This window comes from Peromyscus eremicus, chromosome 7 (genome assembly GCF_949786415.1).
Source record: "Peromyscus eremicus chromosome 7, PerEre_H2_v1, whole genome shotgun sequence".
In the NCBI taxonomy this organism is placed as follows: domain Eukaryota; kingdom Metazoa; phylum Chordata; class Mammalia; order Rodentia; family Cricetidae; genus Peromyscus; species Peromyscus eremicus.
Window position 1 is genome coordinate 43887442 of NC_081422.1, and position 27198 is coordinate 43914639.

Genomic DNA, 27198 nt, shown 5'->3' on the forward strand with positions numbered 1-27198 from the left:
GATTTTAGAAACCCTGACATTCAGATAACACTAATGCCTCTGTCCACCACTCTAGGCTCTTGGGATCTAGGTCTATGGGTCTCCATGGTGAGCACCTCTGGAATGGATGCCTGGTAATAGATCCCTGGTAGATGCTGTACCTATGACTCTTGCTGTGGGATCTGTCCATCCCTCCACCCCAGGCTGAGGCTGCTTCCTGGTCAAGAACACATAAGGACCTGTCACTTGATGGGAGCATCTCCTCTCCTCCCACCCCACCCACTCTCCAATCCTACTCTGCCTTCCTGAAGCCTCCAGAGACTCTGGACAAAGAGCCAGTCCTGAACTACAGCCTGTCCCTCCACCTAGAGGAGGGAGGTGGTGGCTTGGGTTGCCAGGGGCCCTGGAGAGGAGCACCCTACCTACTCACTCCCAGTTCCCATCCAGCAAGTCACTCCACCAAACCGCTTTTGACATGTAAATGAGAAATGCTCCCCCCTTTCCTTTTTTCATTGAAATGCTTAAAGTCTTAGAAAAGAAGAAAAAAAAAATTGATGTGTTTAAGACAGCAGTGTCTCACCCGCCATCGAGCCTGATAAGGGATTGTTAAATTTTAATTAGACAATTAGATTCCTTCAAGTGCCAAACTTCAGAGGAGGCAGCGTGAGAGAAGCGGAGGGGAGAGCACAGGAAGCAGGCTGCTTGGGTTCACGAGGCAGCAGTGCTCAAGTTGCTCTCTCCCCACCTGCCAGCTCTGCATTCCGTGGAACAGAAACGAGAAGACACCAGAGGCAGGTGTGAAAGGATGATGCCACCTCCCGGGACCAACCAACTTTTCCTTTGGTGACCCAAGCTGTTCCCAACAGATGGAACCCTGTGGCCTCACCCCAGCTGTCTGGGGACTAAATTGGACCACCTCCCTCAAGTTCTGTCCCTGAGAAAATGCCTCATCTGGGAGTCATCCTTCAACTGTGCCATCTCAAAGAAGTCTTTTTTCTCCCAACCTGCTTGTGAGGAGCCGCTTCTGTTGACAGGCTGGGAGCCTGCCTGTCTCTGGGATGTGACTAGGAGAAGGGGGGGGGAGGCCTCCATACCCTAACTTCCGCTCTCCTCACTGCCACATGCTCTGTGTGCTCCCTGTCTTTGACTCAGCAGAGGGTGGTCTCTGCAGGGTGTCAGTCTAGGCTGCCTGGGGCTCAGCTCAGCACCAACCTGTCTCTCAGCTTCTCTGTGGGAAAGCTGGCTTATTTCCAAATTAGGGAACACACAGGAAGTAGGCCTTCATGAGGCCCACGGGGCAAATGGTAGAAGCTGCCGAGCTTAGATACCCTGGCTCCATCTCCTTGGCTTGCTATTTCCATACACCCCAGCTCATTCCAGACATCTGCTCTAAGCTCCTGAAGAGGCCACTGCGAACTACTGTGGGCTGGAGCTGGGCTGGATGTTTGAGGGACACTTGTGGGGCGGGGTACTGAGCACCAGAATAGATAGTTCTGGAAGATCTCTTAGTTGACCTTTGCTTTTCTAAACAAGGGCAGAAACAGTGAGTATTGGGAACAGATGAGGGGCAGATGGTTTCTGTTGCTTCAGTGGCCTGAGGCTTGTAGGCCACCTACATAAAAGCCTTTCCTATGAGCCCATCTGTCATGGGATCATCTGAGAAGGAAAGCCTCAGAGGTCTCACGGTAGCCATGGATCCTTGTCTCCTGGTGGGGTGGGTGGAGAGCAATTGTCACCACCCTTTTGATGCTCAGGGAGATATAGCGGGTACTTTAGGGAGACTGACCCAGACACTCCTTGAATGAGCCCACCATCTCAGGCTTAGATCATTCATCTATTTCCCAGGAGACACAGTCCGTGGCTATGCCTGGTAGGCTAAGATATGGCCCCAACCATGTTGGCACTTGTTGGGCAGCAAGTGCTCATTGACTGGGAACTATGAACAGGGAGCTTTTATACTTTTGCAGGAGGTAGGAGCCACCTACGAGTAAATGGGGGTTGCGTTTGGAGGCTGGTGAGCAATTCCTTTGTATTTTTAAAACCCCAACCAAAATCTTTGTCCTGACCTGTGATCATATTTATCTGAAAATTCTTATGACCAGAAGAATAATTACTCAGGGCAACTCTCAGAAAAAAAGAAAGGAACAAAAATTTTGGTCTTTCCTGGCCAATCCAGTGTCCTGGCTGCGGTATGGCTTCTCATGTTCTTTGTACAAATCTTGGAGCAGAGGCTGACCACATCTGGCTTCTTTAGAGTCACAGCCAGCCCAGGATACCTGGAGGAAGCTCAAGCTGCCTCAGTATGGATGTTCTCATTGTCTGCCACATAGGAATAGTCTCTGACAAGGATGAAAAAACCAGAGGGTTGGAGGAAAAAGACTTGGGGCAGAGGGGAGGGTCCTCCAGGTGCTCTGTGTCTCTTGGTGGGGGATCTGATAACCTGTGCGATCCAAAGATTGAAGGAAAAGAGGAAGGAGATGAATGAATGCAGGAACCTGATCCTGCCAGATTTTCTCGGCCTTTCTCAAAGTGCCAGAGAGGTATTCTGGTGAATCCATTCTAAGGTGCAATGCCCTCCCTCCCATTTCAGTGTCTATAAAGTCAGAATGCTTTTTGTAACTGACAGCGTCTGAGGTCTGTGCTGGAGTTTAATGGTATTCTTTTGCTTTCTCGGTATTGCCTAGATCAACACTGAAGCCTACATTCCACTCTGAGAGCCTAAGAAATGTGGTTGGCCTTACAGCAGTTGGCTAGAGCAGGTGACCCAAAAAAGGAGAATCCTTCAGGCTAGCTGCCCCCTCACTGTGTCTTTGTCCTGCAGTCATGGCCCAGGCACAGGATTTACCTCATCTTGGAACATTTTTCTCTTCACACAGCAACCCCATGCGGTCTTTCTTTTGTTCATGCAGGCCCGGCAAGTCTTTTGGTGTCCAACGTTCCTCGTCCTGTGGGACACAAGTCAGATTGGAGTAGAGCCTCTTAGGGGCTTCATTTTAAGTTAATTTCCCATTTAAAGGTCCTATCTCCATCACCTTCTGAGATACTGGGTTTAGGGCTTTAGCATATGAATTTTGTAAGGCAGACATGAGAAACACAGTAGAGCCTATTACTGGAGCAACCATTCAATGTTTGGGATGCTCTTGGGCTTCATTACTTTTGGACATTTGTGAATCTAGTGGCTAGTGTTAGTAAGCACATTTCAAGGCCAGAGTGGTTTTCTTCACAGGTCTACTAGTGGGACCTTTGATTCAACTCAGCAAACATCTGTTCAATACTCACTGCCTGCAAATCACAGAGTAGAACAAAGCCGTGTGCTTTTTATGTATTTACTCCATGCAGGAACCACACATGCATGCAGCCAAGGTTGCACATCAGTGAGAAAGCAGACACACAAGTATTCCAGGACAGAACCCAGAATGGAGAAGCAGGAACCCTCAGGAGGGTGGGAGACAGTCTAGGTTAATTCCAGGAAAGGAGAACTCTGAGTCAGTCTTTGAAGCATGCATATGCTCAGACTAGAGTTTTCCGGATAATTTGCCTTGTTTATGAAGTGGGGGTAATGTTGAAAGCTTGCAGACAGTTGTTTAGAGGTTGAGACAGTGTATCCAAAAATCACCTGGCAAACTCTCAAGCCCATAAGTATACGCCTGTATCATCTTAGCTCACCACTGTATTGCAGAACCGTGACTCTGATCTGGTGGGAGAATGGGTGGGGGGAGGGGATACAGGGAACTGAGAAGCATGGCAGATACCACTAGCCAGACAAGGAGAAGGACTAACGGTGATGAGACGGGGAACAGAGAGATCTGGGGTAGAGGCAGGCCTAAGTAGTACAGTACTGTTATTCTGGTGACTGAGAAGGCTGAGGCAGGAGGATCACTAGTTAAAGATCTTCCTGGGTGATGGAGTAAGTTTAAGGCTAGCCCAAGTGATTTAGTAAGTCTGTCTCAAACTAAAAAGAGAAAAAGGACTAAAAGGTGGCTCAGAGGTGCTGCTTAGCAGATACTAAATCCTTGGTTCAATTCCCCATTGCTGAAAAAGAAAGCAAACAGAATAGGAGTGAAGAGTTCCTCCAGACTTCAATGCATTGCACGGTGCTTCATGTGTAGCAGGTTCAATAGATGCTGATTGAATAAATTAATGTCAGAAGCAACCAGGCTGCCTGATCAATATGTACATATAGGTCTCCTGCTGTGTGTTCCAAGTAGGAAGAGGGACCCATTGGCTTTGCTGAAATACAGCATCAATAAGACATGATGCTTCACTGCCTTCGAATTGGGAAACTTGCTGCAGGATGGCACTCCACGTTGCACTACACTGAATTAGACATTTCCATTTCCCCAGGGATCTCAGAGTGGTGATGCTGAGTAGGCGATCAACCATCTGCTTTTTCCCCCCATTTTCATCCCAAATGACATTGACTGTCTGCTTTCAAGGCCATCTGGGTGGCAGAGCACCAGGAGGTCTTAGTGCTTTGTGTGGAACACTTCAGAACGCCAATACATTTCATTGCATCCCGTGAAACTGAAACATTTTTGTTAGCATTGTTGAAACTATATTATGTGTGCACTGTTTCAATCACAACCATCACCCAAGCCAAGCCTGATACCGCTCAAGTCTGCTCCTGAGCCCCTGGCTACATTTTCTCTGTGAGTGCATCACTGCCAGCCCTAGGCAAATCCATGAGTTGCCATGGATGTTTCTTTGCCTTCTTAGCCTTCTTCCCCCTCCTGTCTCCATCTACTCTCCCACCAGGCTCCATGACATTGACTGTTAAGGTCTGTCTACATCCACTTCCACTGCTTCCATCCAGTGACTGCCGTCTCTTACTGGAATTAAAGTTACCTCATTTCACTCTATGCTCTCTTCCACTCTAAGCAGCCAGTGAACTTTCCAGAACCCCAATTTAATGCTATCATTCCTTTACTCCTGAGTTTTCATGGACTCCCATCCTGAAAAGACTCAGTCATTTTGGCTTATGAATGTCCCTCTTTTCATTTTCCTCAACCTTATTGTCGTGCCCTACATTTTTAGTTGAACAGAATCATTTGCTGTTGGGACTGTGCTATGTTCTCCCTAGATGAAACATCTCCCAACATTTAGTCACTTAGCAGGCTCCTCCTACTTCGTCTCAGGCCTACCATATGGTGTGTTCTGTGGAACCTCATCATTTCTTGCTTGGATTCCTGCAATGGTTTCCTTCTGGTATCATGCTCCTGCTGTGGACCTCTCCCATCCACTCTCTACTATGCTCAAATTCATCACTCTGCAAGGCAGATCAGAACATGTAGTTTCTGCTGCCCTTAGATCAAGTCTAAATGGCTTTTCAGGCCCTCTGTGATCTCCCCTAGACAGCTGCTCTGGTTCAACTCACACCAAGATCCTCTAGGTTTCTGTTTTCTCAAATCTCTTTTAAGCTCTCTTGTATGGCACCTGGGCCTTTCTGTCTGGACTCCTCCCATAATCTCCAGCTCTCTACATATCCTTCAGGTTTCCGTTGAATGTCACTTCCATCAGAAAGCCTTGCTTGAGTACATAAACTAGGATGTGTATCTTTCTCCACATTCCTTTTCCTAGTCCCTACCACCACAAAGTTTATTGCTTGAATTAATTGGCTATTGTTTTCTTTCTTTCTTTCTAGTACTAAAGATTGAACCCAGGGCCTTGTGTATGCTAGGCAAACACTCTACCACTGAAATATACCAAAACATCTTCTTTTAGTTCTTTGAATTTTTGAGACAGGGTTACACTAAGTTGTCAGACTGACTTTTGAACTCACTCTGTAGCCCAGGCCAGCCTGCATGAGTGTTGGGAGCAACTGGAATTACAGGCCTGTGCCACTGAACACAGTAGCTATTATTTCTTCTAGAATATAAGATACAAGACCATGTATACTTTGTTTGCCTGTATTTTCTAGCCACATAGAGAACGATGATAAATAAATGTTCATAGCATCAAGCATTAAGGAATGTCTGTTCCTGTTTCCACCACTAGGTGTTGGAACTCCCATCCTAGTTTACTGTGCATGTGAGTGGGTTGAACACATGAAAGAATGGATAAGCAGCTCCTTTGAAATTTATTTTATTACACTTGAAAAATCTATGTGTTTCCTTTACTATACCATCTGCTAGAAGAACAGAAGCAGGCCCCAACATTAGAAGATCACTGAATATGAGCATAAAAACTCTAGGTTGGAGAATTCTCTACTTGGCTGGTGCTTGGGTTTTCTTCAGGGAACGCCCTGCTGAGAGGAAGCCTGCCCAGAAAGTCCTCCTGCTCACTCTCTGTGTTCATCTCTCCCGGACAGAGCCTTGCCACCCAGTGGCCCCGCTGCCCCAATGGATCCACTGAACCTGTCCTGGTACGATGATGATCTGGAGAGGCAGAACTGGAGCCGACCCTTCAATGGGTCAGAAGGAAAGGCGGACAGGCCCCACTACAACTACTATGCCATGCTGCTCACCCTCCTCATCTTTGTCATTGTCTTTGGCAATGTGCTGGTGTGCATGGCTGTATCCCGAGAGAAGGCTTTGCAGACCACCACCAACTACCTGATAGTCAGCCTTGCTGTGGCCGATCTTCTGGTAGCCACACTGGTCATGCCCTGGGTCGTCTACCTGGAGGTAGGTCTGGATCCCTGTCTTACTCTAGCAGGACCTTGTACTGGAGTCTGGATTCTTAAAACCCAGCGGTTTCTGTCACTTCCCCCAACCCCATAGTCTTTCCTTCTCCTCTGGACTCAGTTTTTCTCTTTATGAAATAGACAGTCATAATAATTATGACTGTCATTCACAGTGTACTTTCTAAGTGCAGGGCCCCATGGTAAGTATTTTATACATGTATCTTCCTTAGCATCCTCAAAGTGGCTCTGGGGAGCTGGCATTGTTGCCATTTGGCAAATGATGGGCACTGGGCAGAGGAGATACATGTCTTCTCTACTCGCACAACTGGAAGGTCCAAGCTAGAATTCTGTCTTGCCCTGGAATTGCTTGTACTAGAAGTGGGACTAACTGGTGAGAATTACTAAGGAGGGGACAATGTCTGTGCTCCAAGGCCTGAAACTATCACTCTGTCCCATCTCAGAAACCAGGGCTGCTATTCTGTGGGGTCCTTACCTCCTCTTCCCAGTTTAGTCTAGTGCCTGTATCCTGGTAGAGGCAACCATGGGCAGCCCATGCTGCAACCTCTTTCCCAGGGAGGATTATGCAACCTCCCAGCTGTACCTCAAGCTGGAGAGCAGGTAGTCCCCTGCTCAGGGCCCTGTGGCTGACACAATGTGGACACTGATGGAGAAACTGAGAACTGCCAGTTCAATGCTTAGTTCCTAGGACAGGAATCAGAGGCTCTGCGGAGATGCTGTCCATCTTCACCCAAGCCTCACAGTGAAGGGAAAAGCTGCTGGTGGAGAAGTCCCAAAGTGGATACCTTCTCTCTGAGGGTACTCTCCCTGCCTAGCAAGCAGATATGGGAAACCGGGGAATTTCTGTGGGCACAAGTGAGGTGCCACAGCTTTCTCTGCCTGGGAGCCTAGGATGGCCTGTCTAGGGCAGAAGGTAGTCTCGAGCCTGAGTATGTGGGAAGATGGTTGGATATTGAATATTGTTGTCATTTTGTTTCTGTTGCTAGAAAATACTCTGACCAAAAAACAACTTAGGGCAGACAGGGTTTATTTCGGCTCATAATTCCAAGTTCCAGACCATTGCTGTGACAAATCAAGGGAGGAGCTTGAAGCAGCTGGCCACATCTCATCCTCAGGCAAGAGCAGGAAGAAACAGATGCGTGCATGCTTAATGCTCAGCTTGCTCTCTCTACTCTTGTACTGTCCAGGGCCCTGCGCATGAAATAGAACCACCCACATTCACCGTGGGTCATTTTATGTCAATTCACCCATCCAAAAACAAAACAACAAAAACCCCAAACCTTCTCAGGCACAGACACAAGCCGGCCCTATTCTCATTCAGACTCTCTTTCCAGGTGATCCTAGGTTGCATCAGGTCCACCACTGAACTAGCCCCCACAGGCCCCACTGCAGTTCCTCCCTCACCCTCTTGTTTGTGAGGGCCCTGGACTTGGTCCATCCTGAGCCATGTGCACAACTTTCCCCAAAGAACCTCTTAATTCTCAGACTTGATCTGCTCCTGCTCCCTTAAAAAGGGGGTTCTACACCTTGAGCAATCATGGAACAGTGCTGGGGAAATAGAAGCACAGATGACCTTCATGTGCCTTGGCTCCCTTGCTTGTAAGTTGGGAAGAACAAGAGTCCCGCCCTTGTAGGACTGTTTGAAAATCAAATTAGTCCCTATATAAAAAGTGCTTAGAATGGTCCATGGATTGTACTATAACAAGATCGATGAAGGTGAAGTAGTGACAGATATCCAGAATCCCTCGACTTAGAAAGGATTTTCCCTTCCCCCTTCTTTCCAGAAGTGAAACATGTTCTGCTCAGGGCTATACATGGGTTCTGTTGGCTTTCAGCTTCCATGTCCTTATTAGACTGTGGGATAGTCTAATCTCTACACCAACTGTATTGGGATCTCTAGGAACCTCAGTCCCTCAAGAAGATGCCTTATTCATAATTTTTCACCATTATTTTAGAGGTAAAGCAGAATGCTTCAAGAGTCAAGGTGCAGAAAGGCTTTCTCGACTCCACCCCTTTCCACTTAGATAGCTGAGGGAATGATTCCTGAGAGAGGGGAGAGAGAGAGAGAGAGAGAGAGAGAGAGAGAGAGAGAGAGAGAGAGAGAGAGAGAGAGCTCCTGCCTACCTGGAGACTTCCAGGTCTCCCACCCTTCACAGAGAGAGTCACTGTGAGCCTTTTCTAGAAGAGATGAGATTGCAAAGAGGTTTCAGAGTCGTTTGATCACTTATTCCACACTGATGGAGCATTTTCTCCTACTCTCCCCTTGAGCCTGGGAGGAAGTGCCATGTCATGGATGAAAAAAACTGATGAGGGCTTAGACGATACAGTCTGCTTGAGGCAGCGTGGACAGGTCTCAACAGGAGGCTGAGAACATGCATCCCGACAGGAAGTACCACGAAGGCTTGTAGCAAGGAGGAATCACTGCTCCTAACTACTCTACAGAGTAACTGTTCCCAGGATCATAGAAACAGCACCTTCCTTCTTCACTCAGCCTCCAGGCAAGCTGGAGAAAAGTGGTTTTGAGAGATCCTTGAAAGAAGGCACTGTCTGGACCATTACCCCCTCTATCCAGAAGTTTAGGCCAGAGTGTAGCACACATCAAGATGCTAAATAGATATCTTTAGAAGGGATGGATGGCAGGTGGGAGAGAAGAGGGGCAGAGAAGATGGTGAAGAGGTCCTTGACATCTCAGACCTGAGTCCTCAGGGACATGAAGGCAGCTTCTAGATACCAGTCTCAGGAGGGCCTCCAAAGCTAGTGTGAACCAGATGGGCCTAATGACCTGCCCAGTGGTCCTTTCAAAATAAATTCTGCATCATGGAAGCCCTGTCTGTTTACAGCTGGATATCCAGTAGTTGTCAGCCCTGTCACAATGCAGGAACAGGTTCATGTGAACCCCGAGAAGATGTACACAGAAAAACTGCTGCTCCATCCATGGAGGTGGTGGCAACTCTATCACCCCCAGTGGAGCTTACATAGTGATGTTTGGTTTTGTGTCTGGAAAGGGAAGAAAGGGCAGTGTTGGTGAGGAGCAATATGGCAATTAGTATGGGACACACAGTGGGTGCTTCCCTGATCCAGTACATGGGTGGGTCTTTCTCACCCCTCCTGTGAGTAGAAGTCAAAGGTTTCCTCTATGGTTGGGGTACTCCAGCCTTTCAGAGTTAGCTATCCCTGGGAGGGATGACTTCACCTTAGATCTGTAAGATGCATTGCCAAAAATCAGAGAGTATAGTGACTATGGTTGTCTCTGTGGTGTATACATGCTAACTAGACAAAACTGGATGTTTAGAAGACTCATAGAGATCATTAGTTAATCACCCAGGTGCTTTATAGATTAAAATTCAAAATTGAGGCACTCAGATGAGGTGAGTCATCTTTCTTCCAACACAAAGTTATTGGCACAAAGTAGTTTCACATGTCTGAAAGAAGAGAGGTCAGGGGTACAGACCCCAAGTCTTCATAGGTACTACTTGTTCCCCACTGCTGCTCAGCTGATGACCTGTAAGATTTCTGTGATGGATAATAGGGAATGTCAGTCTGATGGGATCTAGAACCATCTAGGAGACAGACCTCTGGCATGTCTGTGAGAGATTTTCCAATATTCAGTTACCTGAAGTGGAAAGACCCACTCTAAATGTGGTCATTGCTACCCCCGGGTGTGGAACACAGGAACTGAATGCAAAGAAAAAAGCAAGGTGAACACCCACATTCATCTTCCTCTGCTTCCTGATTGTTGACTCAACATGACCAGATGCCTCCAGCTCCGACCACCATGCCTTTTCCACCATATTGGACAGTATCCTAAAACTGTGAGGCAAAATAAACCTTTTTTTTTTTTTTTTTTTTTTTTTTTTTTACATTGCTTTTGCTAGGTATTCTGTGACAGAAAGGAGGAATGTAGCTAATACAACTGCTAGGGCGGTCCCTTTGAGATTGTTGCGCAACCTCCCCCTGGGAAATCATCTCCATAGCCATGCTTCCTGTCCATGACATTGTTTTGTCGCCAGGTGGTGGGCGAGTGGAAATTCAGCAGGATTCACTGTGACATCTTTGTCACTCTGGACGTCATGATGTGCACAGCCAGCATCCTGAACCTGTGTGCCATCAGCATTGACAGGTAAGGGCAACCAGGTGGGATGAAGTGATCCTGGTCATTCATTTTTCTGCTGACTGCCTCACCTCTCCTCGGGGTCAGGTTGTCTGTGGTGCTGTAACGAATGGCTGTGTGTTTGTGAGTCCGTGTGTGTGTGTGTTTGGCTAGGATAGTGCACGTTCCTCATGGACTACCCAGACTGTAACTTGTATAAAAGAGTTGGTTCTGACTGGAGCTCATGGGAAGACTGTAGGAATTATTTGAACTCCATGATTCGTTTTCTGGACATGAAAAGGACACTTGTCCCTTAAGCCATGATATTGAGTTTGAATTTTGTGTCCAGCACAAACCACCTGGTCAAGGGGGCCCAGGCTGTATCCTTACAGCCTTTCACTCCTGTGTACATACGTGTCATGAAGGTTTCCAGAGGCCCTGTACCTCTCTCTCACAGGATTGTTGGAAGATCAGATGTTATTGGGTGAGGTGAGCTTGGTGGAGGAATATGAAGGAGGATTAAAAATGGTTGCCACTGTAATCACTTACTGCTAAATGGGGTTAAAGCCTTGCTTGCTCTGAGGGACAGAACTACCAGTTGTCAAGAAATTCTTCTACCTTCTGCAGTCCAGGATAGTGAGCATGATTTCAAATGTGCAAAGATCCATCAGAAATTCTGCGATCCAGGTGGGAAAATTAATTAGTGCAATGGCCCAGGAGTACACAGTAGCCGCTGCTCATTAAGTGCTTGATTGTGGGGACAAGGGGAAGGGTTGAGTGAGGGCATTAGTCAGGCATCATAGAACCAAGCAGAAGGGGTGTCTGTGGTGCATCTTGTAGAGTGAGGGGTCTTCTGGTCTGCAACCGAGACTTAGGATCTCCACCTTTGCAGGTACACAGCTGTGGCCATGCCCATGTTGTACAACACGCGCTATAGCTCCAAACGTCGAGTCACTGTCATGATCGCCATTGTCTGGGTCCTGTCCTTCACCATCTCCTGCCCACTGCTCTTCGGACTCAACAACACAGGCAAGTCTGGCCTTTGCCTGGGGCTCAGATATCTCCATCTCTCTGCTCTATTCGGGACACTGAGTGGCTGAGTCTTTGATACAGATATGGGTGGAAGCCCAATGGTGGCCCATTCTTATCCCCAAGGAAGCCAGATGCATCCCTCCAGATCCTGTCCAACTCAGAGTTATTCCAGATTGGGCAGGAGAGGAAACAATGGCTCCAGGCACATTGGGACTGGGTGAGAAGCAAGAAAAATGACTGAGGAGGAAGGAGGTCTGACCATTTTCAATTTCATTTAATATGTCGAAGCAAGCCAGACAGCCTTGCACATGTGTGTGTATGCTGGTGTATGTTTTGGCAAGGAGGAGGTTACTCTATCCATGTCTGATAGTGATATTTGGGGGAGGAGATTCAAACCCAGTGGGTCAGCTGAGTGAAGGTCCCATGATGCCTGGAGGAAAAAGCTAGAAACAAGTAAGAGATGAGCCGGTCTCAATGCCCTTCCTGTGTGAGGCAGAGTCAGGAGCATCCCAGACAAAAGAGGAACAGAATACTTGTGGTTTGGAGCTGCTTCTCAGCAGCGAGACAAAGCTACACGTCCCTCTGTGGTTCATAGGCTACAGTGAAGCCCCAGAATTGTGTAGTTCAGAATACAGCTGCCACAGGGATTCTCAGAAATGGGGAGAAAGCTAGTTATACTTGAATTAATACAGAGTGGGCTTGATATCAACAGACATCTGGTCTACCTGGAAGGGACTATGGATGCATATTAAATACTAGAGCACAGGTAAGTTAGTTCACTAAGTAGGTGAAATTATCCTGTTACCAAAATTATGGAGTTGCAGGGCCTCTCCTTCCCCCATTACATATGAAAGGCTAAAGTAATGGCTTCCTCTTTTGAAAATGTTTCCTTGTGTCATTTCTTCTGAATCATGGCTCTCCTGTGTGCTTAGAAATGACAAAACTAATGAGCAAGTAATTAGAGAAGAGGAATGAACAACCTGGAAGCCGTCAGTAGTACCAGCGTTACTTCTTGCTAACAGTTGAGGACTTTATAGCTTGTATTTTAAACTGAGCATTTAGTTGCATCTGCCATGTCCAGGCAACCATCAGTACCTAGTCTTGAAAAATTGCCTCTGGTTCCCAACAAAGGGATGGCTGTCCTCTGGTGGTGCGATGATCCTGTGGGCCTGCTGACACATTGCCCACATGGGTTTCTCCTTTCCCTCAGATCAGAATGAGTGTATCATCGCCAACCCTGCCTTCGTGGTCTACTCCTCCATCGTCTCATTCTACGTGCCGTTCATCGTTACCCTGCTGGTCTACATCAAAATCTACATCGTCCTCCGCAAGCGCCGCAAGCGGGTCAACACCAAGCGCAGCAGCCGAGCTTTCAGAGCCAACCTGAAGACCCCGCTCAAGGTCCTCAGACTCAGCCCCAACAAGGGTCCCTACCTAACCGTTACCAAGAGAGCCCATACTACACTTGGGTGGGGACCTGCGACATCCCAGCAATGTGGAAGTCTAGACTGGAGGAGCTTCTGGTGGTGTGGAGGGGCTGGGTGATGGTGTGGGCCTTAGCTGAGTGGAGGAATCTTTAGAAATGGAAGATGGGGCTCCATAGCGGAAGCTAACTAGAATTGTCTGCACGAAGACCTTTGTGGCTGCACAAAGCAGTTCTTGCTTGGTCTGGTCCTTGGTTTCTCTCTTCCTCCTCATGTCGTTTTGCCTTTCTCACTCTGACCTCTCTGCTTCCTTTTCCCCATCCCCATCTTCTCCATACTGTTCTTTTTGCCTGCGACGCTCTGCCCTTCCCTCCATGTTACACCCCTGCCTCCTCTTTTCTACTTCTCTCTTCTGCCCGTCTATCCCTCCCCTGCCCGTTTATCATCCAAACTCCCTCTTCCACTCAGCACTCCACAACAAAGACAGTATGGAAAGAACAAGAACTTAGGGGTTAGATGCCTCAGGTCCAAATCCTGGTACCCTCACCTTTTTTTTTGATGTGTGTCCTTGGGCATGTTGCTTAGCTTCTGTGAGCCTCGGTTTCCTGGTCTGTTAAATGGGAGTCCTGCGCACTTCACAGGGTGGTCGTGAAGATTTGATGTGAGAAGGGATGTGAGCATGTGCCTAGCATGATCCTGAGCAGGTCCTTCACAAAGAATGAAGAATGAGTTCCTTTTGCCCCCCCCCACCTTGCCCACTTCTCCTCACAGTGCCAACCTTCATTCTCACCCCAGTGGTCTTCTGCAGCCATCTTCCTCTAACTGCTGAGCCTCTGCTCAGAGTCTGAGTTCTCCTTGGCTCTTTGGTCTTGGGTTTCTGTCCCTTCACCACCTCTGCTCCCCTCTGTCTTGTGTGACCCATGTACTGGCTCACTCCACAGGGCAACTGTACTCACCCTGAGGACATGAAACTCTGCACCGTTATCATGAAGTCTAATGGGAGTTTCCCAGTGAACAGGCGGAGAATGGTAAGTGCTCAGGTCAGGGACCCAAATGCCATCATCTTTCTGCCCCAGTGGATCCCACAGTCCCTGATGCTGGGACCTCGTTAGCTATTTCAAGGGAAAAGTGCCTCCTGGCGCCTCTACGTTCCATCAACTGAGAGCACATTCACCTTGCATACTTCCAAATGTGGGTGCAGTGAGATACCTCAGTTCTGCAAGGCACAGATCCACACTAGCTTACATGACCTGCCCATGTAACCTAGTACAAGTGACAATAGGGGCTATTTCCACTTCCCAAACACATGACAATAGGAGCTATTTCCACTTCCCAAACATGTGACTATAGGAGCATTTCCACTTCCCAAACACCTGCCATGCTTCTGCCATCTCATCAAATCCTCATGTGACCCTGGGAAGTAAATCTTATTGGTCCTCAGCTCACAGAAGAGGAAGCCAAGGCTCATGGAGTACAGGTAGCTCACCCAAGTCTGAACAGTTAGCATCGGACATGTACTGGAGCCCAGATCTACGTGGCTTCTGAATTCATACTCAAACTGTTCCATTCAGCACGTGCCACCTTCTGGATAGGCAGCTTCTGGGGCTGGCAGCTGGTGGCTGGTGATGGGGTAGGGGAGGAGCAGAGCAGCTGGGGTGGGCAAGAAGCATATCCTGAATGTGAAACCTGTAAGTACAGATTCATAGCATACCTGAGCGTTTCCTGGTACTAGCTAGCACCAGAGTTCAAGAAGCAGGCCTTGAACCCACAGAGGAGAATATGTAAAGTCCAGCAATATGTCTCTTAGATAGCAGGACCCCCACAATTTGTCTGTGTTCCAGGGATATGACTCTAATGTGCTGTTTGGGAAGCCGGTACTGAAACAGATCTCAGGTTATATTCAAGGCAGCAGCCCGTTTTCACCATCTGGGCATATAGGCTCTATTTCAGAGGCTGGTCTGAGACCACCAAGGTCCAGGACAAGACAATCTAAAGAGGAACTTGGAAGCCATGTGTGGATCTATGCTGGACCTTCCAGGTCAGCCTAACAGGGAAGATATAGAGCTTCCAAATCAGCCCTTGGCTTCTGGATCAGTCTAGTCGGCCCACATGCCCATACTGGTGCAGGAGTCTGTACTCCAACCTGGCGGCGGGGGGGGGGGGGGGGTACGGGGAACATGATTTTCATGTAGTTAGAACTGAATTCTTGAAGGTGAGCCAAGACTGAATGTCAGTCAGGGGCTTATCTTAGTAACTGGATTGATGTCTGGCCCTTAGTTAGAACCCAGAAAGTGTCACTTAGGTTCTAAAAAAAATAGAAGTGCCTGGGTACTTTGCACCCAAGTGTTTCTAGGGTATTGAGGCTTTCCAAGGACGGCTCTGGGAAGTGGGCCAGGAGTGACTGCCATAAGTTTGAGTGCTGTATTCAGATGACCCCTACCTCCCCAGTGACGGTGACGGTCTTCTTCCTTTTCCTGTCAGAGTAACCCTGTTGTCTGCAGAAGTGTGCAGAGGGGCAGGAAAGCCACGGAGGCTTGGTGGCTTCTGCCCAGGGATTTCATCCTAAGTTCTCTGCCTCCACTACAGGATGCTGCCCGCCGAGCTCAGGAGCTGGAGATGGAGATGCTGTCAAGCACCAGCCCACCAGAGAGGACCCGGTATAGCCCCATCCCACCCAGTCACCACCAGCTAACTCTCCCCGATCCATCCCACCATGGCCTCCATAGCAACCCTGACAGTCCTGCCAAACCAGAGAAGAATGGGCATGCCAAGATTGTCAACCCCAAGATTGCCAAGTTCTTTGAGATCCAGACCATGCCCAATGGCAAAACCCGGACCTCCCTAAAGTCAATGAGCCGCAGGAAGCTCTCCCAGCAGAAGGAGAAGAAAGCCACTCAGATGCTTGCCATTGTTCTGGGTGAGTGAGATCTGGCTGATGGCTACAGCCCTGTCATGTCAAGCCTTGGCAGGTCCCAGACCTGTCTTGATAACCATGACTGGAGGGTCATGGATTGGGTACTTCCTTAGTAACAGGTCAGTAGAATCTCCTGTTGTGCCTACTGTACAGAAGGGCAAGCCAGGACTTTGTGTAGTTACCTAACTTGACCATGGTTATGTCAACTCAGGCAGTTTGACTGACTACGTGTCTGAGCTTCACTGGTATATGGTAAGACACCGTAACCTGTCCCACATTGGTGTCTTCTCCTTTTGGTCTCCCAGTCTGTGGAGTAAGTTGCCTCTCAGGGTTGTTGTCATAGGATAGCGCAGGGTTAGGAAAGCATCACATGTGCGTTATTGTGTGTTTTGTGACTATTGCTATTGATGAGGAATTTTGAAATCTACCGTTTCACTTAGCCAAGTCCCCATGGGATAAAACTGTGAAAATTAAGATGGGCTTTTGAGAGGTAGCTCCGGCTTCTATGGGCTGGAAGAGGAGGCTCAGCTTGTAAAGGCGCCTGCCACCACCAAGCCTGACAATCTGAGTTCAATCCCTCAATCCTATATGGTGGACTGGGAGAATCAGTTCCCACAAGTTATCCTCTGATCTCCATATGGCATATGGATGCTCACACACACACACACACACACACACACACACACACACACACGCGCGCGCGCGCGCGCGCGCAATTAATTTTTTTCAACTTCTATAAAATTGTGTAATGAAAGCCCTAGGAAGTAGACTGATACAGACAGTTGGGAAAAGGAGGGTTGGGTGTGAGTGTGCCATTCTTGTGACACTGGGACCCCCTTGATGGTCTGAAAATACTGGCAAATGAGTGGGCAGGTTCTAATGCCCTCCTGCTCAGAAGCACAGGCAAACCTCAGAAGGGCAAGGGATTATTTTCCATTTATCTGGGTGTGTGGCAGGATGGGTTTGGAGCAAGGCTCTATGTGGCAGTCCACCAGGTCTTCTTTAGGGTCTTGTTACCACAAGACAATGCTCTGTCCCTAGAATATCCTCCTATGCCTTCACACTGAGTGTCCAACTGGAGTAAGTGGTCCCGAGGCCTGCCTGTGTAAGAAGGCATGGTCTTCTGGTAAGACCAACAAAGGGTGTGTCTACCAACACTGAGAAATCCTGGGAAAGGCTGGAGCAAGAACCTTGCCATGTGAAGGACCTAGACAGATGGGAATCAGTTATCAGTTGTGTTACTAGAGCAAAGTGGCCCCTGGGGACATTGTGGAACCGACATGAACTTTAGTTTCTCATTGAATTCAAGAGGTCATCATGAACGCTAAGTAAGATGGATTTTTAGCTCTCTCTTTTTCCTAAATTATATGTCCCACACTGCTGAGAACAAATTCTTTCCAGTGTCACCAGCTTGAGGATGACATTGCCCCCAATGGTAACTGGGAAGTAGTCTGTATGTGCATTTGCAGAGACCGACCAGGGTCAGAATGTTTCCCAATTGTGTTCAAGTCACTTCCTTCCCTAGCAGGCAGCCGTTGTGTCCATTCGGAAGATGAAAAAAAAAAAATGAAGCTGAGGAAGGTACAGGGGCCCTTCCCTACAGATAAGTGTCAGAAACAGGATGCTTAGATCTGAGACCAGAGCTCCTTTTGCTCCCATCCTGGGGCTGCCACATGCAGTTAGCAGCCTTGGTGCTCCAGGAAAGCCTGTGACAGAGCAGACAGGTGTGTAGGGAACAGGGCCCACCCCGGGCCAGCCTCTCCTTGGCCTGCGGCCAGCCTGACCCTGCCCTCTTCCCAGGTGTGTTCATCATCTGCTGGCTGCCCTTCTTCATCACGCACATCCTGAATATTCACTGTGACTGCAACATCCCGCCCGTCCTCTACAGCGCCTTCACGTGGCTGGGCTATGTCAACAGTGCCGTGAACCCCATCATCTACACCACCTTCAACATCGAGTTCCGCAAGGCCTTCATGAAGATCCTGCACTGTTGAGTCTGAGTCTGCCCCTCGCCTGCACAGCAGCTGCTTCCCGCCTCCCTGCCTAGGCAGGCCAGACCTCATCCCTGCAAGCTGTGGGCAGAAAGGCCCAGACGGACTTGGCCTTCTCTTGACCCTGCCGGCCCTGCCGCGTTAGCTTGGCTCGGTGCCCCTCTCTGCCCACACACCCTCATCCTGCCATGGTAGAGCCAGGAAGACTGGTATCTTACCAGCTCTGGGGTTGGACTCATGGCTCAGGGCAGCTCACAGAGTGCCCCTCTCACATCCAGACCCTGTCTCCTTGGCACCAAAGATGCAGCGGCCTTCTTTGACCTTTCCTGGGAGCACTGGAGTTGCTGAGGCCAGAATCTGGCTCGGTGGCCGAGCACACGATGATGGTTGGTTTGACCTGGCCCTTGCTTGCCCAGGTTGGATCAGGTGGTGGGAGGGAAGGACAGTTCAGACTTCACAGGGACTACACAGGAAAGCAGGGGACATACCAAGGCCCCCAGGCGACATTAGTGTTGGGAGACACACACATAAACACCAGACAGCTCCATGGACACCAGAGAAATTGAGGCTGAAAAAAATCTGTTTTCCACCCTCACTCCAGTGTGAACCCCTACATTTCATAGCAGTGGGTACTGCTGTGTCCTACCCTGGTATAGCACCCCATGTGGTTTCCGTACCCTTTGAAGGGAACAACTCTAATCCTCACGGGCCCCTAGAGAGACCGTAAAGAGAAAAACAGCTGATCTTCCTCTATCCTCCAACCCACCCTGCCACCCTCTGACAAGTCTTGGACACATCCACTCCTCACAGCAAATGCTGGCCATCCTGGGAAGTCAGGCCTTGGACCCGGGTTGGGGCTCAAGTTGGAGGTGATAACTTGGAGCTCTTGGGGGGAGTGGGTAGCCTCCTACCACTTCCTTGCTGATCTCTTCTCTTTCCAATTCCTCTTCCTTTCCAGTGCCTCTGCCTCAGAGGAGATTGTGGGTAGGAAGCCACTGACACTGGTGGGTCTGGTGTCTTCCAGCCCTGAGAGGGGAGGGGGAGCTGCAGCTTGGAGGGCCCTGGGCTCCAACTCTGTAACATCACTATACATGCACCAAACCAATAAAACTTTGACAAGAGTCATTCCCATGGGCCCTTGGGTGGCCTGGAACACCATCAACACTGTCTTTCACGTTTAGATATAGCATAAAGGGGACAACAATAAGAGGTAGTCCAGCTCCCCCTCCCCTCCCTGGGTCCTGGTACTTCTGAAGGACCAATCTTAGCCACCAGGGCAGAGATAGTTTCACGGTACAGTTGTCCTCTGGGGTGTTGGCTTTGCTTGAATCCGTCTGTCCCGTGTCCAGTCTCTAACATGGGTAGTGTGAGGAGGCAAGGATGTCTGAGGGTAGTGGTTTGGACAGATGCACCTTTTCCCACTTCCAGGCTTGTTCACAGCTTTCAGGGTCTGCAGGCCAGCATTGCCCCGACAACTGAAACTTGTCTCCTTAAAAGAGAGCTAGAAATCAACCCAGTGAAAGGGGAATGTTCTTGGCACCTTAGAAATCAGGAATAATGACAAACAAGGTAGTGGCACCCACGGGCTCAGGCTCTGGGGAGCTGTCAGGGCATAATTTGCATGCTAAATATAATATTTTTAGCACCAAACTTTGGAGCACTTAACTTGCCCCGAGCATTTAATTATGGACTTGGATCTTCTTGCTGAACTTGAATGTAGTGCTAAGCCTTGGGAAAGGCTCTTGTCCCCAGGAGCACCCTGGTGCCAGAAGGTAAGCTAAGCAGGTCCCCTAGGGTAGCTCAGGGCCACCTATAACTTGGTGGCCATCTCCTGGAGTGGATCAAATCCCCATTGAGTCCAGAAACCCTAGGAAATTCTCTACTGCTGACCCAACTAATAATCAATGCACCCGCCACACACACACACACACACACACACACACACACACACACACACACACGTGCGTACTCACCATGCCGTCAGTCTGAGGATGGATGATGATCTTGACCTGGCTGGGAGATTCAAAGTTTGTTTCATCATTAGAAGTCTTATGAGGACACTCAAGTTTACCAGCTTCGAGAACTGGAGGAGATGACAAAGAGGGAGAGAGAAGAGAAAGAGGAAGGGAGGCCTGAAAGCGGGGTGGGGAGGCAGGCCCCAGCGCAATCAGAGAAGAGCCCTGTCAGAGAGAAGAGGGGAAGAGGGCAGGGCAGGGGCGGGAGGCGGGGCAGGAGAGTTGCCCACAATTGTCAGGAGGCTTCAAGTCTTTCTTCCAGACAGCAGATTGACAGCTAGAGTGGGCAGGGGGAGGGCTGGGCTCCACCCTCTCCCCCTTGAGCACTTGGGAGCAAAGGGATGGGAGGAGTGGTACCTGAAAACACAGGGCAGAAAGGGGTATCCCAGGCTTGGCTCTCCAAGAAGGCCCTGCCCCTGCTCCTCTTGGTGGGTTTGGGAAGGAAGTACTCAGAGCTCTCCCTCCCCATTTCCTTTCCCTGACATTTCCAATGTCTCCTCATACCTGGAGCCCATTCCTAGACCATCCTTGTCTCTAGAGACTGACTACATGGCTTCCTTCACCTGTTGTCTGGTCTTCCCTGTGCCAAATGGTTCACTGTCCTCCTGGGCGCAAAGACAGAGTCTGTATCTGGGACTTCAGAATCTCTCTGTACAGAGCAGCTTTGGACTTTTCCTTCCCTGACAGTCCGCTCCTCTTGTCCCAGGGGGCCATTCCTGTGCCCTGAACTCACTTGACGAGGTGGTTTGCCTGGGTGACAGGCCTGGACTTATTTATTTATTTATTTATTTATTTATTTATTTATTTATTTATTTATAGAGAAAGAAAACCTGTTGGAGACCAGACCTTTACAGTGATACCCAAGGGTCCCTGCAAACAATGATTCCTGTTTAGCAGCAGGTGTTGGAGGTTGAGCAGGGACAAAGTGAACAATGGCAAGAGGCTAGAGTCTGGGTGTCTTGTGTTTCCGGGGGTCCTTTCCTGTTTATTACATGCCTTTAGCTCTGCTACACCAAGCGAAGCAGGAAGCTGGTAGAGAGAAAATACAGTGTCTTCTAAGTGAAAAGACCTAAGTGACCCATCCCTAGCTTTATGGATAAGGCTGAGAAGACCCTGATAAGAATAGATTCTATTCCCATTTGTTTTCACTCTGCCCAGGTTACTTCCAGAGCAGGGAGCAAGGTAATAATGGCTGCTGCTCTCTCTAGAGAGATCCAGACTTACCCCCAGGTGGAGTCATAGAGAGTTAATTAAAAAAAAAAAAAAGAAGTTCACCGTGGAGGTTGCTGGGTATGCAGCTCAGTTGGTAAAGAGCTTGCTTAGTGTCCATGAGGCCCTGAGTAGAGTTCAGTCCTTAGGACCACATACGTCAGGAGTGTCTACATGCACATGCGTACACACAGAATCCTGGCACTGGGGAGGAAGTTGGCTTGGGAGGGTTGCTGCAAATGTGAGGCTAGCATAGCAAGTTCTAGGCCAGCCAGGGCCATCTCACAAGCCTATCTCAGGAAGAGAGAAGAGAAGGAAAATGCCAGCCACATGACCATAACATTACTTTGGAACTTTGCATTATGGGCACACATATGACCTTCCACCCTGAGACTCGAAGCAGAGCTGAGACAGAGAGAGGAAGCCAGCCACCCAAGTAGAGATCAAGTTGATAGGTGCAGTCATGTGGTGGTGGTGGGGGAGGCGAAACCATTGAGGGGATAAGAAAGATGGCGTTTGTGAAAACACCAAGCTAAGAAGCCATACTATTACATTCTGGGTTATCTGGGTAGCCTCACTTTCAAACACTATTTTGCTGCCCCAGGCATGTACAGCATGAGGAAGAGAGCCACGAGAGGCCATGCTCTGAGCTTCATCCAGGCCAGGGGAAAAGATGGGGTGGCCAAGAGAAGAAGGTCAGAGTCACATTCAGAGCCAGAAGGGCTGGCAGCATGGGCCTGATCCCATCCTTCCTTCCTGTCAATCCTCAGGCAGTACCACCATCCTCTTCCTATTTCCCATCCTTTTCTTGAAGTCGCTTCATCCATCGTCTGACCGCCCGTTATTGCACGCAGAGTCCCCTCCTGCACCCTGCCCTGCTCTTAGGGCTTCAGACATGGTGCTTTGGCTTGAGCTACACTAAGCTGTTTGACTGCTGGAGCCTTTTGTACTGTGGTCTGCAGATCATCTTAACACTGTAGTCTCTGCAGTCACAACCAGTGAGCCGGGGGCTTGCCCTTACCTTGGAGTGATTCTGCACTGTTGTAGATGTGTTCCAAGATCACAGCCATCCCAAAGCCCAAAAAGAGTCGCCCTTCCTTTCCGGAATGTACTGGCATGGGAAACTAGGCACCTATGTTCTCCAGCATCGTTCTCCACAAGGCCCCCAAAGCCTGATTATCTGTGCTCTATTCCGAGAGAAAAATTCCTCTTGTTTAGGAGAAACTGCAAGAAACTGAAATGTTGAGTGCTTATTAACTGCCTTGCCATTTCATAGGCTTGGCATCAGATTTAACCATGACAACACCCTAAGAACACAAGCGCTGCTAAGTGATGTGACTGAAGCAAAGGAACTTTCAGCAACTTGAGGTTTTTGCAAGGCTGTGACCTAGGAGAGCTTTGTATTCAGGTCTCCTGCATGGGCCCACCCTACTCCAGCTTCCTTCCCAGCTTCCTTCCCCAGCCTCCCTCCCCTGGCACATGCTAGCCTGGCTCCTGCCCTTTGCCCTTTATATGACATTGCACAAAACCTTCCAGCTCCCATTGCCTGTAATCTAACTAAGCATCATGGATCATACATGGGTGTCCTGAGCACTAAGACGGGGGAGAATAGGATGTAGGAATAGTTAGGTTGTATACCTGAGCAAGCAGTAGGGCAGACAGCAAGGGGGGGGGGCAATTCAATGCCTTCAAGAGGGGTGGCCATCTCCACCAGGGCAAGCAGGAAAAGCTTCATAGGTAGAAATGAGTGGGTTGGATCTGGGCAGGGGGGAGCTATGTAGGACCCCATAAGGCACAGATGGGGGAACTCATCATTAGCATGAAGGGTTGTGGTATTATCCTGGGGCTGGTGAGCTCCATAAAAGGATGCTCCTGTACAGATGTCCAGAAGCCCAGGGGCCTCCTTTGGTGACTGCTCTTCCTTCTCTCATAAGCCTGCAGATTGGCTTCTTCTCTCTGCATCTTTACTCTGTGCCACCACCACCCTGTACTTTCTCAGTGCTTATAGGATGCATCCATAGGTGTCTCTAGCCCCCAGTAGTTTTCTGCAGATCCCATCTGAGAAGATCACACAAGTCAATTGGAACTTCCAGCCTGCAGTTTAACTCCCTTGGCTGTAGCTTGCTAAAATGTACTACTCCTTCTGGTTTCCCAGTCTCACATCTGGGAGGGTTTCACCCACTGACTCCTCAAAGCACAAGAAGCCACCTAAGCAAAGGTTTAGAATAGGAAAGAAATTTGCCTCTGTACATGGTAAGGACAGAGCAGGTAAGTGGAATAATGTTGAAGAGAAAGGACAAGAGCTGGAAGACAGAAGAGGAACAGAGTGAAGGTGAGTGCCCATGCATGCTGGGGCTGTGTGATCCAACAGCATCCTCACAACAAAAATTCTTCTACAGTCTGAAGCTGGAGCATCCACAGGCCTCCCTGTCTAGGGGTAACATCTAGGGAAAGTCTACAGCTAATAAAGTGTAAAAGGAAGACTCTAGCCCAGGTTTGTCTGGCCACCTCTAAATCCTCTGTCATAGCCTGGAATCCCAATTTCCTACCACAGCATCCAGCTTCCCCATTACACACAACTCCTAGTGGGTCTTTGGAATTGATTAGACATTCAGGCTCTATCTATCCATCCTTTAATTGGAAGGAGATGGGAGCTCTCCTCATCCTCTCACAGTGAGACTCAAGGCAGACATCAGAGTCTTGCCCACTGGGAAGACATCACATTGCTTGCCTGTAGAAATAAGTCTGTCCCTCCCACATTTTGGAGCTTATGGAGTACCTCCACGTCTACCCAGCCTAGCCTCTGGCCCTACTCAGATCCATCCATGTCATCTTCAATATTTATGTCTTTCAGGAGGCTTTTTCTGATCAACCCAATGCTTAGGTTGGAAACTGACTGGAGAAGAGATAACGAAGGGGAGGTCATAGACTAATTCTATCCACATATGGCTACTTCAGTTTAACAGTATTAAAAATTTGATCTCTCAGCTACACTCACCATATTTCAAGGACTCAGTCCTACAAGTTGCTAGTGGTACCCTACTAAGCAAGATAGATCCCAAAGACTTCTTCCCTCCTTTACAGTCCTATTGGAAATACCAGTCCTAGATTAGGAGTTTGGGGACCTTCAACTAAGACATGGATAATGGGTGAAGGACAGATTTGTGGATGGGAAGGGAATGTTCATTTTGGGTTGATTTGAATTTAAGGGTTCTCTGGGTCCTCTTTATAGAGATGTCCAGTAAGAAATTAGGGTCCCAATTTCTAGCACTCCCATCCTTAGGCACTTTAAACACAGTGGAAACCTACCAGGGACCTACTTCCAGCATTTTTAAGGACCTCCCTTAAACCCAACCTAAAATATCCTTCCATAACTGAGAAGGCAGGTGGGTCCAAATGAAGCTCACGGTGTATGTGTCTGTCCAGGGCAACTTGAAAATGCAGCAGACAACAAAGTCCTCTTGTTCAATACTGAACCTAAACTATTGTCTCTGTTAGTTCTTAGAGGAAGTGATTCAAAGAAGCAGGGATCTGAGGATCTCCATGCAAAGTCATGATCATCAGAGCCAAAGTAATTCAGAGGCACAGTCCTGACCACACTTCCAGGATACCCTTGTCATGCACTAGATAATGAATGCCAAAGCATTCCCCCCAACACCTTTCTTCAAGGTTATCCTGACACCATTCCTTATATGATAAGCCGGGCACCATCTTCTCCTGTGGTTCCATCACCAACATTCCCTTTGGTTGCTCCGAGCTTACCCTGATGTGAATATGCGGTCCCTGTATCTTCTCTGGCTCTTCTGGAATCCTAGACTTTGAGCTCCAACAGTATTCTCAGGTTCAAGAAGGGCACACAGACATGCCCCTCCCCTCCTTCTGCTGAATGTTTTAGGAGACAGAACTGGGGGTATTTTCTTAATTACAGCAGGCAGCTGGTATAGTATAGGGACAAACAATCCGTTGAATATTCCCAGAGCCCAGGAATTTCTACCACATGTCTGGGGAAGACTTCCTGTAGGCATGATTTTGTTGAGAAAGGGCTCAGAGAAAGCCTTGGGTATGCCCCCTGGTGTTCATCCTAGGCCCTGGCTCCTCCACTTCAGAGTCATGGTGCTCATTCACATCAGGGTCTGCCCTGCAGATTGTGGTTTAGTTGGTTGAGGGTATATATATATATATATATATATATATATATATATATATATATATATATATATATATATATATATATACATATATATATGTATATATATATATATATATATATATAAATTTTTATTTTGCAATACAATTCAGTTCTACATATCAGCCACGGATTCCCTTGTTCTCCCCCTCCCGCCCCCCTCACCTTCCCCCCCCCCAGCCTGCCCCCCATTCCCATCTCCTCCAGGGCAAAGCCTTCCCCGCAGACTGAGATCAACCTGGTAGACTCAGTCCAGGTAGGTCCAGTCCCCGGTTGAGGGTATATTTAAAGAATCCCTCATCAGGATTTTTTTTTTTTTTTGGTTTATCAAGACAGGGTTTCTCTGTGTCGTTTTGGTGCCTGTCCTGGATCTCTTGCTCTGTAGACCAGGCTGGCCTTGAACTCACAGAGATCTGCCTGGCTCTGCTTCCCCGAGTGCTGGGATTAAAGGTGTGCGCCACCACCACCTGGCTCATCAGGATATTCTCATGTGTAGACTAGCCTGATAGCTGCTTCTCGAGGACACAGCCCAGTCAAGTGCTGACCCCAGGTTTACCATTGGCTGTCCCAAAGCTGCCCAAAGCCCAGCTGGGTCTAGAGATCCTGGGACAGAGGAAGAGAGGTTGCTGAAATGAACTCATACCCTAAGCAGGGTGCCACATAGAGTAGCAAGTCTTCTTTGCCCCATCTTTCACCATGATGATGCCAGGGTGCTAATGGGGTGGGGAGATGAGGTAGAAGGGAGAACCTGCCCTCCTCATACTCTTCTAACAGCCACTGCCTCACAGATCACTGAACCAGACCTACAAATGTACACAGTGGATATTAGCAGCCCTGGCCCTTACCCAACCTGCCCACAACTGATGGGTAGACCAATGAGTGGGTGGCCTATATGTGTTCATAGAAAGCAGTTCTCTGAGCAGCTGAGGGGGAAGAAGGGAAGTCCCTGTTTCTGCAGCTCCACCCCAAGCCCAGACAACCCCCTTGCACTACCAACTTCCTCTCAGCTGCCCTGCCTCCTCCCTTGCATGCATCTACCCACCAATTATACACACGTACAAGTATTATACATTTATATCTCCATCTCCTTTTAGCTACCCTGCCTGCTCCTTCACATGGGTTCATAGATGCATCCTATATTCATTATGCATTATGTATACACCTGCAACTTCTCTTAGCTGCTCTACCTCTTTTCACATAAACTCACACACAAGTATCATATATGTACATGGACCACGTCAGACAAATCACACATGCATGTACACACAGTCACCCAACTCCCCTCAGCTGCCCTCTCTCTCCTCCCTCATGAGCTCACACACATATATCGTGCACACATATAACATATCAGATACTACAGACACACATATGCCATATTAACCCCATTGGCTCCCATGGGTTACCCAGCTGATTTATGTGTAATTGGGAGAATGAGATCATCAGCTTTATTCACTCTGGAGTTTGGAAACTGACCATATCAATGGGCACAGAGAAGCATGAGGTTGGAGACAGGAAACTGGCATCCCATAGATGAGCATATATCTGCAGCTTGGGCACATTCTTCTATCACTCCCAAGATATATGATACCAGATACTGAGACCAGTGCCACCAGAAGCTATGGTCATCATTGTGACAGGAGCCTGGCTGAGACTAACAGTGAGCAGATGCGTCCTCTGAGCTCCAAGTGCATGTTCTCAATGTAGAGCAGGTGTCTGAT

At 48.6% G+C, this 27198-nt stretch overlaps 1 protein-coding gene across 2 annotated transcripts; it reads left to right on the top strand.

Annotated features, from left to right (window-relative positions):
- The first annotated feature begins 6290 nt into the window (after positions 1-6290).
- Drd2 (dopamine receptor D2) lies at positions 6291-18137 on the top strand. 2 transcript variants are annotated; one of them, XM_059266898.1, is made up of 7 exons: positions 6291-6602; positions 10630-10739; positions 11602-11738; positions 12952-13142; positions 14107-14193; positions 15752-16082; positions 17880-18137. In XM_059266898.1, the coding sequence occupies exons 1-7, from the start codon at positions 6318-6320 to the stop codon at positions 18071-18073; spliced, it is 1335 nt and encodes a 444-aa protein (XP_059122881.1). In that variant the 5' UTR covers positions 6291-6317; the 3' UTR covers positions 18074-18137. The 2 variants fall into 2 exon arrangements, with proteins under 2 accessions (XP_059122881.1, XP_059122880.1); XM_059266897.1 differs by lacking the exon at positions 14107-14193 and having other exon boundaries at positions 6318-6602.
- Positions 18138-27198: the final 9061 nt, after the last annotated feature.

Excerpts from the sequence above, each read along its gene's own strand:
- Drd2 (XM_059266898.1), top strand. The coding sequence starts at position 6,318 with ATGGATCCACTGAACCTGTCCTGGTACGATGATGATCTGGAGAGGCAG. Across the intron at positions 6,603-10,629 it reads CCTGGGTCGTCTACCTGGAG|GTGGTGGGCGAGTGGAAATT; the intron begins GTAGGTCTGGAT and ends TTTTGTCGCCAG. Across the intron at positions 11,739-12,951 it reads CTTCGGACTCAACAACACAG|ATCAGAATGAGTGTATCATC; the intron begins GCAAGTCTGGCC and ends CCTTTCCCTCAG.